The sequence below is a fragment of the Mauremys reevesii genome, linkage group 10 (genome assembly GCF_016161935.1).
Source record: "Mauremys reevesii isolate NIE-2019 linkage group 10, ASM1616193v1, whole genome shotgun sequence".
In the NCBI taxonomy this organism is placed as follows: domain Eukaryota; kingdom Metazoa; phylum Chordata; order Testudines; family Geoemydidae; genus Mauremys; species Mauremys reevesii.
In genome coordinates, this window is record NC_052632.1 from 21554561 (window position 1) to 21568323 (window position 13763).

At 44.4% G+C, this 13763-nt stretch overlaps 1 protein-coding gene across 1 annotated transcript; it reads left to right on the top strand.

Annotated features, from left to right (window-relative positions):
* The first annotated feature begins 9990 nt into the window (after positions 1-9990).
* On the top strand, positions 9991-13087 carry LOC120373394. Its single transcript, XM_039491791.1, has 2 exons — positions 9991-11700; positions 13051-13087. The coding sequence occupies exons 1-2, from the start codon at positions 10856-10858 to the stop codon at positions 13085-13087; spliced, it is 882 nt and encodes a 293-aa protein (XP_039347725.1). The 5' UTR covers positions 9991-10855.
* The last annotated feature ends 676 nt before the right edge of the window (positions 13088-13763 follow it).

A 13763-nucleotide genomic window follows, 5' to 3' on the forward strand; every position in this document is an offset into this window, starting at 1 on the left:
ATGAAGAGTCAAACTCTGATAGTTGTACGTATTGTCTTAGTCCACATGTAAAACATCTAAAATAAATGCTTGATATTTTTCATAAAGGAATATGATGTCCTTATGTATTTTTAATTTCTAATTAGCTAGTGCCTTATACCCCTTGTAGATTTTCCCCAAGAGAATTATAGAAACCTGCTAAGCCATAGTGCAAGTCACTCAAATATATGCAAGTCACTCAAAAAAGAACTTCGCATACTATACTGGTAGGTTTTGTCAAGAAGGCCCAGAATGAGCCTTTAAACTCAGCTTTGAGAATGGACTAGTGCAGAGTTGAACCGCCCCACGAAGGATCTTGATTCAGAGAGTCACAATTCCTCCCCTGCTCCCCTTTTGCTCTAGAGTGGGCTGGGGCGGGGGGTTATTACAGTCCTGAAAAGGGAGCAGTTTCCTTCGCACCCAGTTCTGGTGGCTGGTGAAGATGGGTAGGTAAAGTCATGGCTCCATTCTCTTACCGAGAAGAAAGCAAGGTTTGCACTCCACAGGGGCACTAATGCAGCCACACAGAGGAAGGCGTGGGGTGCAGTCCTACGCACCTAAATGGCTACATTAACAGTAGTGACAATTTAGCATTACAAAGGTATTTTGTACTCTGAAGCTGGATACAATGTTATGACAGTGATTGCCAAGTCGGTGATGCTTGAGGAAGACAAAAATTCTAACTGATTTAAAGTTTCCTGAGAGTCAATATAAAGTAATTCCTGAGCAATAATGCCCATAATCATTTTAGATTAGCCTGGGATTAAATGCAATGGTTTCTAATTGTGCCCCATGTTCTCTTCCATACAAGTACATCATGCCCTGATCATATTTCCCGGAGACACACTAATACATACACTCGAGTGCCAGCTGTTGATAGCTATAAGTAATAAAATTGCTGTTAAAATGAAACACAACTCTTGGTGTAAAAGGATGACAGCTCTTCCACTGCTCAGCTAGAATGAATCTAACAACTTTTTCATGTATCACATTTATACAACTGGCTGAATGCTAAGCAGACTTCCCATGAAGATTTAACTAATATTTTAAACAAAATATAAAGATACTTGTAATGAATGTTAGTCATAAAAGTTGCAGATATGATTGCATAAGGCATTGCTAATCACAAAATTTAAAAATCATAATTCTTTTGCATTGTGACCCTTATATTGTGTCACAATGGCATTTTTTACTCATATATTCACTGAGATTTTGACGTGAGTTTGCATTGTTCACTCATTCCTTTTGTCTTCGTTTCAGGAAACATTTCTCTTTTAGGGTATGTCTGGACTAGAGTTTTTAACCAGTGTTTTAACTTGAGTTAGTTGATTGCCAGTTAACACGAGTTAGCGAACATTTTGGTGAATGCTGATTCATAGATTTCAAGGCCAGAAGTGACCACTGCCATTCTAGTCTGACCTCCTGTAGGACACGGGCCAAAGAAATTCCCCAAATTAATTCCTAGATCAGATTTTTATAAAAAACATCCAATCTTGAGTTAAAAATTGTCAGTGATAGAGAAACCACCATGACCATTGGTAATTTTTTCCAACGGTTAATGACTCTCACCATTAAAAACGTACATTAAAAACGTACGCCTTGTTTCCAGCCTGGACTTGTCTAGCTTCAATGTACAGCCCCTGCATCATGTTATACCATTCTCTGCTAGATTGAAGAGCTCACTATTAAATATTTGTTCCCTGTGTAGATATCGATACACTATAATCAAGTCACTGCTTAATCTTCTCTTTGTTAAGCTAAATAAATTGAACTCTTTGAATCTATCACCATAAGGCATGTTTTCTAATCTTTTAGACATTCTCGTGGTGCTTCTATGAAACCTCTCCAAATTATCAACATCCTTCTTGAATTATGGATACCAGAACTGGACACATCAGTAAAATAACCTCTCTACTCCTACTCAAGATTTCCTTGCTCATGCATCCCAGGATCACGTTAACTCTTTTGGCCACCGCATCACAGTGGGAGCTCATATTCAGCTGAGTATCCACCATGACCCCCAATCTTATTTAGATTCACTGCTTTCTAGGATAGAGTTCCCCATCTGGTAAGAATAGCCTGTGTTCTTTGTTCCGGTCTAGGGCTTGTCTTCACTGCATTGTTAGATCAAGGTAGAACTCGAGTATGGCCTCTAACCTGACTTGTCTATAACACTAAAATGTCTAGCTTAGGGAAAGTGGTGCTTTAAACTCAAGCTAATTTTCCCATCAGGGGACGTGTGCTGAAGCTCGAGAGCTGCCGATTCTCAAGCTAATAGTGCAGTGGGGCTGCAGTTACAGACTACAGTTTGAGTCAGCACAACTCATCAGCTGCTTAGCTAATCACTTTGCCAAGCCAATCACTGTGTGTAGCTGGAATGCTTCACAGTGTGGCCGCTCATACTTGAGCTAGCTGTTGCAATGAAGACAAGCCACTAGACACTCCACAAACATTTGTTCCAGGCTGAGCCCTAGGAAAAACCACACACATTTGTGCGCTGGGATAAATGAGTGGAGGGTGTCTAATGCACATTTACAAACCTGTTCACTAACTCAAGTTAAACAGCAATCAGATAACTTGAGTTAAAATGAGAGCAAAACCTCTAGTCTAGACCAGTGGTTCCCAAACTTGTTCCGCCACTTGTGCAGGGAAAGCCTCTGGTGGGCCGGGCCAGTTTGTTTACCTGCCACGTCCACAGGTTCGGCTGATTGCGGCTCCCAGTGGCCGTGGTTCGCTGCTCCAATGAGTGATCAAGTTAACATTGCTGCAGGACTTAGCCTTTGCACGTCCCAACTTTTTCTTATTTTAAATGTGCACCACTTCTGTTGCATTCTTTTCTTTTTCTGAACTCAATTTCTCTTTTGTTTAGAAAAAAGAAAAGAAACTGCAAGGACATACTTAATAACTAGACTTTGAAGTTGCATTGAAATAACTATAATGAAATTCTACCTACAAGTCAATTAAGCATGGAGGATACAAAAGCAGGAGATGAAAAATCAAAATGTCAAAATTCTTGGATGAGAAGAGAACTGGATGATGGTTCAGGGGATGACAATGGGATACAGAACCTCTCACTTCTAGGTCATGACTGTAGAGCTGGTGCAGCTTAGATTGGGGCCAAAAATTCTTACAGCCTAACATTTGTTCAGCGGCCTATGTAAAATGAGTTGGCAGCTCCAGTCCAGTTCAATAGACAGGTGTCCACATGACAAAATGCACTACTGCAACTGGCACTGATTAGCATCTCTGTTGGCAGTTTCACCAGAGAAACCAAGGAATGAATGGGCACAGAGTCAAAATCCTGCCTTCTCACCCCTGCAGGTTGTCTTTCCACAAAAGAATTGAGGTAGATCGGAAGGGTGGTGCAGGCAAATTCGCACAGCTGCTTCCTAAGTCGTTCTTGTTTTATGGGGAAAGAGGAGGCTCTGAATTTTCTTTCATTTTTTGAGGGTTGGTCTATTTTCTAAGCTGTTTGTATATAAATTCAGAAGAAGATATCTAATCTGGAAGTGAGCTGTAATTTGTTCTGAAATACTGAGAAGCACACTAGTGACAAGGAAGATACCGTGTAGATTTAGGGAGGCAAGATTTCATAACAACTATAACCCACATGTGAATTAGAACAAATAATTTGACACAAATGTTGCCCTGTTTCTGTTCACAGATTGTCTGAAAACCAAACAGAGTTTTTTCATTGAAAAGGAGGGCAAGAGGCTGTGATGCCAGAGTGTAATGCACTCCAGCCAATCCTTATAACCCTCGGGGCCATTACAAACTGACATAGACCTTAAATTGCTCTAACTTGTGCCCACAGACAGTTTGGCTCCTAGCAAACTCCAGGACCAGGAAGGCAGAAAAGTGTCTCACTTCTTCATCCAAGGACTAAGCTTTAGTTATTTCAGACCCAATGTTTAGACCTTTGTCCTTGCAACTACCATCTTGGACAAGTTAAAGCAAAAAAAGTCCACCAAAATACTTCTGAAATTCTGTCTGAGAAAACAGACATTTGCAGATTACTCTTCTGGAGTATAAATGCCTGTAGGGTGACCAGACAGCAAATGTGAAAAATCGGGACAGGGGGTGGGGTGTAATAGGAGCCTATATAAGAAAAACACCCCAAAATTGGGACTTTCCCTATAAAATCAGGACATCTGGTCACCCTAAATGTCTGACAGTGCATGCACATGCTAATCATTTTAAAAAGAGAGGTGGGGGTGTAAAGAATTACTGGAAAGAGGAAAAAGTGCAGGTTGAAAAGCATAATGGATACCGAATTAAATAGTTGTTCAGAACTAGCACTCAGGAACCTGAAAGGCTGATTTTTATGCAAAATCGAAGCCATATGAAAGATATCTGTCCCAAATATTGAATAAAGATGGGAGGAGATGGGTACAAGTGGATTTTCTGCAAACGCTAAACTGGATTTATTGTATATGGCTTGGAGTCAGAAGAGGACATCTTCACATAAGTGGTGCTCTTAGAATAACTGTAAGGAAATTGCATATGCTACAGATTACAACAATGGAGCTTTTGTCTGAGTGTTGTACCTCATGAATGGATAAATAGAGAACTTTATTTCCAAGTGTTGGCACTTTCCATGAGCAATATAAATTTACTGTTATATTACAAAACTGTCAGTATTTAAGCATAGAGATACGAGAAGCAGTTTACATTTTTCTAATGGTATCTGACACCTAATAATTTTAGAGTAACAGTAAAATATCGGTCCTAGAAATTTGAGATGGAAGTCGATAATGGTATAATTTATTCATTTTACTGCTGAAAGTAATTTAAAGGAAATGTTTGATTTTGATATATGTGAAAAAGTTATCTAGAAGGCCAATTTCACTGAATTCATTTCCACAGCTCTTAGCACTGAGGCGCTTTCCTCAAATCTTTTATAAGATGTCTGAGGCTAGTTTTTAGGTTGAATAGTACATGAAGAATATCTCCTTTTTGAAGAAGTTATGAAGGTTCATTGCTAATTCCATCCCTCATGCATACTGTATATTATAGATGGGGCCTATCTCACTTAAAATAGGATGGCAGTAGGGCTTATTTTATACACACGCATGGCTCCATCTGGATATAAATGTCTTAAACTTGAATTAGATATTGCATTGGGCATTGCATTAGGCCCTCATGAGTAACCGGACTCCACTGATACAAGACAGAGTGCTTTCAAGAGAACAAGAAACTTGATTGTCCTATAAAGCTCAGAGATGCACCCTGGCAGAAGCTTCCAGAGGAACACAGTTGGAATAAAGAGACAGCTGTTGAGCTGAGTCACTTAAGGTACTTTTTTTCCAGACACACCAGAAATAGCAGGTGAAATCCTGATGTACTGAAGTTAGTGGGAGTTTTGCCATTGACTTCAGTGGGTTCAGGATTTCACCCAATACTTCCTGCCTAGCAATATTAGTCTTTGTTTAGCTACCTCTAATTTTATATTTTCCTCAAATAAACTTTCTTTGTATTTAAGATACTCTCCCTGGAGTTCTGTCATATACAGTTAGACCCTGATTTTGCAAAACATTCCTCATAAAAGGAACTTCAAACTGACGCCAATGTGACTACTTGTGTGATTAAGATTTTGCAGGATCAGTCAGTGAGGGATTATCACAGGCAGGTACCTCCAAGAGAAAGAAGCAGAAGTGAAGTGATTGAACACCTGATCAAAGACATAATGCTTCTTCCCAAAAGGTGCATGAAAGAAACAGGCTAAAGTCAATGTAGACATGGGGAGAAGAATACGAGATGCTCGGTCGAGCAATGGTTACAACATAGAGCTATCTCAACTCTAGAAGATTCCACTCTAGAAAAGCATGGGGCAAAGAGGGCAATGCATCAAAAGAAAGACTTCTATTGACCTCAATGAGCTTTGGATCAGGTCCATAAAACATCAACACTGGGTTCTAATCTCACACTAATGAGTCTACCCTCAGGAGTTTTAATTCCACTGACTTGAATCAAGTTACTCCTGATCTACACTGGAGTGAGATGAGAACTAGGACCCTGCTGTTAAAACAAACCCCCGTGCATCAAAAGTTAGGTTTCTATTTTATCATTATTTTGAGGCCTACTGTCAGAGAGGGAAATGTCCTCCTGTTACAATTACAGAAAACGTTTTGCATCTTGTTTTCACAAAAGTCTATTGTAAAATATTTAGAAGTGATCTGCATTATTTTTAATGTTATAAAAAGAACTTTGTTAATTCACTGAATGCCTACTCAGACTGAAGAATTTTTAGTGTTCAGCCAGAGAGTTTTGTAATGAACAAGTCCAATTATTCTGGTTGCATTATACAAAGTTCCGGGAATTCTTTGGCATGAAAGAGCTACAATACATTTTCTCTGGCACATCGTAACAACATTTGATTTCAAGATATATCCCACACAAGTAACTCTTGCCTAAACCTAATTGTATTAAGAAACAAGTATTTTCACATTATTTAACCTCTTCTGTGCTGACCTTTTACAACTAATTCATAGTGGTTCTTGTCCCCTGTGTCATCACAGTTCATATATAAAATACTTTTCATCAATTAGTAAATACATGACTCAGACAATAAGGAAAGAAAAACCAATATTATTTATGTCACCAAAAAGTTCTATGTCCTGTTTAAAAGACTGTTGGACTGTCCATTTTTAGAAAACAATTTGACATCTGTGACACTATCCTGTCAATCAAGCAATTCTCAGTAAATCACTATTGATATTCATTTACTCAAGATGACAGTAATGTGTTCTTAGCAGTATTCATGGATTCTGCCACAGCCTGAAATACATTGCCATTTTTAGCAGCCTTTTCAAATACAAGTACCAAGAGGACACATGAAGATAATAGGCTAGTTCATGTAAGTGTTATGCATGCAAAGCAGCTGCAGGGTTGTGCCTGGGAGTATGTTTAGGAAGAAATATGGCCATAGGGCACTTAAAAATCAGGTAGGTCTGCATGTATGCAAAAGTGACTTTGAGTCACTCTTGGATTTCCCTAATCCTGAGCCAATTGTGTACTAGCTAGTCCTGTTCCCCAATGTACCACCTTTGCTTTTCCTATTACACTCTTCTATTTCTGCTCCCTTGAAATATAATTATACCAAGGGAATGTCCCTTAGATTCAGTGGGGAAAACTGATGTGAATTTTAAGAGGTTTCATTTACACTCATACCCACTTGCTGATGTGTAACTGAATCATAGACTCTGGAAGTCATTGTGGGTGTAAATTATAGGCCAAGGGGAACAAAAGAAGGGGGAACTCCACCAGCTTAGTCTCCCTTGCATTCACCTCTGGATTTGGCCCAATATCTTTTCACTTTGATGCTGTTCAAATAGCAAGAATAGCTAAGTAGCTTATTTCCAAATGCTTACCATTCTGGTACATTGGAAGTTAAAACCCCGTCCATTATTACTATTACTATACTTGTTTGTATGTTAAGACAATCATGGTGTCCTTTAAGATTCAACAATAGAGAAGCTGATACTTCACAGTGTTCCCCTTTCTAATAAGTACTATTACACTTACAAAATAATAGAGATTGCTCCAGGATCGATAAAATAATGTAGTTGTTGGTGGCACCAGGCATGACCCAGTGTTGACAGAGGGGTGGAAAATGACAGTGCCAATGAAGGCTCCCTGTATTAGGCCTCTGCTTGTCCGAACCGCGTCCATGTTTAGACTTTAATTAACTTCACAGGCTAGATGAAAAGAATGAAATGTGTGGCAACTAGTTATCAGTACCAGGAGGCAATTATACAGCCTGCTTGCACCTGGCTAAAGGGAGTGAAACAGAATGACCGGTCAAGAAAAGTTACTAACGAGATAATATGTTTTTTGCCAAGTATGATCTAACCTGTTTAGAGTAATTGCTGCTTCATAATGTATTTGCTGTATGGGAACTGAAAAGGAGGGAGAAGAGGGGGGGGAGGGGGGAGTTGGGCATTGGGGGTAATAGACATGCTTAGCTAAGATCATGTATAAAGACAGAGAGCTGCTTGTATGAGGTGTGCTTGATCTGAGGTGTGTTCCTCCAAGCACGCGCTTTGAGATCTCAAATAAACTTTTTTTGCTTCTCCACCCTGGTGTGTCTAATTGGAGCGAGGCACTCCGGGCAACGAATCACTGTTTGCTGTAGCCTCAGGCCTTGTGCCAGCAACAGTTTTGGCGTCCCTGGGTGGGCTTGAGGCTAAATTTAGCCTTGCCCGGACCCCTCCTGGAGGTCGACGGATTGCGGCGACGACCGATGCCCAGCGCGCACCGGTGACTTCATCGGGGGCCTCGGCGGAGATGCGGTGTGGTCGACCCCGGAGGGCACTACGGTGCAACGCGCTCAGATAGTGGAGAAGCAGCTGCGGGCGACGGTGGGGAACCGGTCTCGTGAATAAGGTAGGAACAGTCCAGTGCTGTTAACCTTTTGTTTGCCTGTTAAGACCTGGGGACGCCCAGTGTCTTCCCATAGGTATGGGGCAGGGACAGAGTACAGGCAGGGTACGGTGTACACCCTTAGAATGCATTCTGATGAATTGGAAAGTGTTTGAAAAAGATCCATTGACTAAAAGTAAACTGAAAAGATTCTGTACAGTAAACTGGCCTCAGTATCAGCTAGAGGGCCAGGAAAGGTGGCCACCGGAGGGATCACTTAATTACAACACGATCCTTCAATTAGCTTTGTTTTGTCAGCGAATGAATAAATGGAATGAATTTATGTATGCACAGTTGTTTATGTTGTTGAGAGATAGGTCAGATCTGTTGCAAGAGTGTAATCTGACTCCGACAGGCTCGGCAGTCACTGTTGTTAGTTCCCCGAACCCCTCCCCGGTTGTAATGGCAGAGTCGGTGTCCCCTTCGGCTCCTACACCCCCACCGTATAAAGACCAGGTGCCTCAGGTTTCAGAGATTGCTCCTTCAGTGGGACTTTATCCGTTGATTACTGAGACTGTGGTGGCTCGCCCGGGAGCAGAGGGGCGCCGGGCCACTACTATGCTAGTTTACTCACATGTGCCTTTTAACCCAGTGGACTTAGCAGCCTTTAAGGCACAGGCAGGGGAATTCTCCACGAATCCCAGCAAGTTTATTTCGGTTTTTAAGGGATGTTTTGCCAGTCACAAGCCTGACTGGGATGACTGTAATATCCTTATGAGGACCCTGTTGTCTGAAGTAGAAAAAAGGAGGATTTGATGGGCATGTCTGTGGCACAGATTTTGGAAACTGCAAACAAGGTTTACAGCCTCAGGGAGGGAGAGAAGGAAAAGAGGCAAGTAAAAATAATGGTTGCAGCAGTACAGGCCAGTGACAAGAGGAAGTTTCAGGAAGGTGGTGGAAGGGGCCGGGGAATGAGAGGTCGTGGACGTGGGCGCCCTGGCTCACAGGAAAGGCGTTTGGGTCGCAATCAGTGTGCCATATGCCGGAAGGAGGGACACTGGAAAAATGAGTGCCCCGAGAGGGAAGATACCCCTATGATGGCAGCAGAGAATCAAGACTAGGGGTGTCAGGGGAGACGGACTATCCTGCCCCCGGAACCCCGAGTAAAAATGCGGGTGGGAAATTCTGAAATAGACTTTTTAGTAGACTCTGGAGCAGCTCGAACCGCTGTAAATCAACCCCTCCGGCTGCCTGTGGCAGATTCCCTCACTGTGGTCGGCGCTACAGGAAAAGGAATCAAATGTCCAGTGTATGCCCCAGCAGAATGTGCTTTGGGAGACAGAACTCTCTCCCACAAGCTGGTTTACCTCCCCGACTGCCCAACGCCTCTACTGGGACGGGATCTGCTTTGTCGCTTAGGTGCCACCCTGCACTTCACCCAAGATGAAATCACTCTCACCCTGCCCCCAGAGAATGCCTGGATAATGACTCTTGCAGTTGAGCCCTCAGCCATGCAAGCCCCAGAGTGGAGCCAGTGGGAGGACCAGGTTTTTCCTCTAGTATGGGCATCGGGGGTCCCAGGAAAGGCAGTACATCACCCCCCACTTAAAGTTCAGCTCCTGCCAGGAAAAGGTCCGGTGCGGATCAAGCAGTATCCGATCAAGAGGGAGGCCAGAGAAGGGCTGCAGGAAACTATAAATCAGTTTCTGAAGTACGGGGTACTGCGAGAATGTCAGTCAGCCTGGAACACCCCCATCCTGCCTGTTCGAAAGCCCAATGGCACCTATCGGCTGGTCCAGGACCTGAGGGCAGTTAATGAACGGGTTAAGACTCTGCACCCCCTTGTTCCAAACCCCTATACACTGTTGGCATCTATAGGAGGGCAGTACACCCACTTTTCAGTCCTAGACCTGAAAGATGCTTTCTTCACAATTCCTGTTGACACACAATCTCAGGAGATTTTCTCCTTTGAGTGGGAAGACGACCGAAGGGTTAAAAAGCAGCTTTGCAGAACTCCCCTACGCTGTTCGGCCAGGCTCTGGCCAAAGACCTGGAGGAGTGGAATACTCCGGACGGGATTCTCCTCCTGCAGTATGTTGACGACCTGTTAATAGGGGCGGTGGGATTAACCCCTTGCCTCCACGCCACTGTGAGCCTCCTGAACTTTGTTGGACTCAGAGGATACCGGGTAGCTCAGAGCAAGGCTCAAATTGCCCTCTCAGAAGTACAGTACTTAGGATTTCACATAAGACAGGGGGAGAGACAGCTTTCAAATGAAAGAAAAGGAGTAGCCCTGGGAGTGCTTACTCAATTATTAGGCACTTGGAAACGTCCTGTGGCATATTTCTCTAAACAACTGGATCAAGTTGCCAAGGGGTGGCCAGCTTGCCTGCGAGCTGTCGCGGCAACTGCCCTAGTGCTTGGTGAAGCAGAGAAACTGACTTTGGGGGGGACTGTGCAGGTGTATACCCCTCATATGGTTCAAGCCCTGCTGGACACTAAGGGTGGTCTCTGGCTCACGCAGGCTCGGGTAGCTCGGTACCAGGCTAAACTCCTAGAAAATCCTGAAGTTACCCTGCAGACCTGCCCCTCCCTCAACCCAGCCACTATGTTACCAGAAACAGAGGAGCAGGAACATGACTGTTTAGAAATCATAGATGCCCAGTACTCCAGCCGTCCAGATTTAAAAGATCAACCGCTCTCAAATGCAGACTGTGAATGGTATACTGATGGGAGCAGTGCTGTCATAGATGGGCAGAGGAGGGCAGGCTATGCTGTTGTGACCCTCTACGATACAGTGGAAGCAGAGAGTTTACCTGCTGGAACATCTGCCCAACTTGCTGAACTTGTAGCATTAACCCGTGCACTTGAACTGGCAAAAGACAAACGGGTTAATATTTTTACTGACTCAAAATATGCTTTTGGGGTATTGCATGCTCACGCTGGTCTCTGGAAACAAAGGGGAATGCTTACAGCTCAGGGGTCCCCGGTCAAGCATGGGACACAGATTCTCCGGCTTCTGGAAGCGGTGCAGCTCCCCTCAGAGGTAGCAGTGGTGCACTGCAAAGCTCATCAACGAGAAGACCAGGACGTAGCCAAGGGCAACGCCAGGGCCGACAGGGAAGCCAAGCGGGCTGCCACCCTGGAACCATTGGAAGCTGAGGAGGCCCATGTGCATGCCCTCATCCCATCAGTGGGTGAGCTCCCAGCCCCTCAGTACTCTCGTGAAGAAAGGAATCTGGCCGACTCCCTTGGGCTCCAGGAAAAGGAGGGATGGCTCCACTCCACAGAAGGAAAAATCCTCCTACCTAAAAGCCTAATACGGCCAGTACTACAGAAACTACATCAGACCACTCACGCTGGAAGGGAGGCTCTCACCCAGCTTATGAATAAGTATTTTCTAACCTCTGGATTAAGACCCCTGGCTTCCCAGGTACAGGCTGAGTGTTTAGTCTGTCAAAAGAACAACCCTCGACCAGGAGTGTCAGTGCCACCAGCCACTCTGGAACCTACCCCAGGGCCAGGATTGGTGTGGCAAGTAGACTTCACTGAGTTCCCCCGGACCCAAGGGTTCAGGTACCTCCTTGTCATGGTGGATCGATTCAGCGGATGGCCTGAAGCCTTCCCATGCCGAAACAACACTGCCAGAACAGTGGCTCTCAAGTTTGTCAAGGAGATCATTCCTCGCTTTGGACTCCCCCAGTGGATGGAATCTGACAATGGAACACACTTCACATCGCAAGTCATTCAGGGGATTTCGGATGTTCTACAAATCACCTGGAAGCTCCACACTCCATGGCGACCACAGGCCAGTGGAGTAGTGGAACGTACTAATCAGACACTCAAGCGGCATCTCTCAAAGGTCTGCCAAGAGGCTTCTCTTCGGTGGCCTGATGCCTTACCCCTTGTTTTGCTCCGAGTTCGTGCTCTCCCAAAGGGCAGGTTAGGGCTTAGTCCCTTCGAGATTATGTTTGGGAGGGCATGGCCTATGAATGGTACACCGGTTCTGTTAGGGGAGTGGGAGGTAGGCTGCGGTTTCTTATCTCAGTACATGTGCTCTCTGTCTGCTGTTCTCTGTTCTCTCCACAGATATACCAAAGATTTGCAGCCTCTCCCGCTGGATGCCCCTGTCCACTCCCTGCAGCCTGGTGACTCCGTTCTTGTTCGTACCTGGAAGGATGAGCCTCTCCAAGAGAAGTGGAAGGGACCTCACACCGTCCTGCTGATCACCCACACAGCAGCAAAGGTCGAGGGATACAAGAACTGGATCCACTACTCCCGTCTGAAAGCAGTGCCAGCTCCTGAACGGTGGACCGTCCAACCTGCGGAGAAGACTGCCAACGACGATCTGGGACTTAAGCTGTTATTCAGGCGACAGTAAGGCCTGCTGGGAATGCCCTGTGACCCCTTTGGACAGTTACAGCGCACTCCCCGTGAACACTCTGAGCGTTGGCTGTGTTTATTTTCACAGGGCCAGCCTAACCTGTGGGCTTGGTCCCTTTTGTTTTTAATCTGCTTGTTATTAGTAGTAGTAATTTTGTGGGTATTTGGGGAATTGTAATTGTTAGGCCTTAGGATCACTGGCCCAGTATGAATCCAGGCCTAGGGTTTGCCACAATGTTACTCTTTGCTATGGGAACACTCCTCTCGTTAACTCCCGTTTCTCCCCAGGCACATGCGGGATGGAGGGAAATCCCTAACAAATTAGAGTCAAATACGTATAAGAACCTGAAGATTTGCTTTGCCCAAAAGTTTAATCTCTCTAACTGCTCCTCCGTAAACTTTGTACCCCCCGTGCCCCGAAGGTCCCTATGTACCCTCTCATTGACAGCCCCACCTCCATAAAACTCAATTATGTTTTGTCCACAGTATATGAGAACACTCAGCCAAAGGTTTGTTGAGTATTCTCAAAGGAGGGAATTGTTGGTGGCACCAGGCATGACCCAGTGTTGACAGAGGGGTGGAAAATGACAGTGCCAATGAAGGCTCCCTGTATTAGGCCTCTGCTTGTCCGAACCGCGTCCATGTTTAGACTTTAATTAACTTCACAGGCTAGATGAAAAGAATGAAATGTGTGGCAACTAGTTATCAGTACCAGGAGGCAATTATACAGCCTGCTTGCACCTGGCTAAAGGGAGTGAAACAGAATGACCGGTCAAGAAAAGTTACTAACGAGATAATATGTTTTTTGCCAAGTATGATCTAACCTGTTTAGAGTAATTGCTGCTTCATAATGTATTTGCTGTATGGGAACTGAAAAGGAGGGAGAAGAGGGGGGGGAGGGGGGAGTTGGGCATTGGGGGTAATAGACATGCTTAGCTAAGATCATGTATAAAGACAGAGAGCTGCTTGTATGAGGTGTGCTTGATCTGAGGTGTGTTCCT

Coding starts and splice junctions, on each gene's coding strand:
- LOC120373394 (XM_039491791.1), top strand. CDS start 10,856: ATGGTTCAAGCCCTGCTGGACACTAAGGGTGGTCTCTGGCTCACGCAG. Junction 11,701..13,050: donor CTCCTACCTAAAAGCCTAAT/ACGGCCAGTACT, acceptor GTTTCTCCCCAG/GCACATGCGGGATGGAGGGA.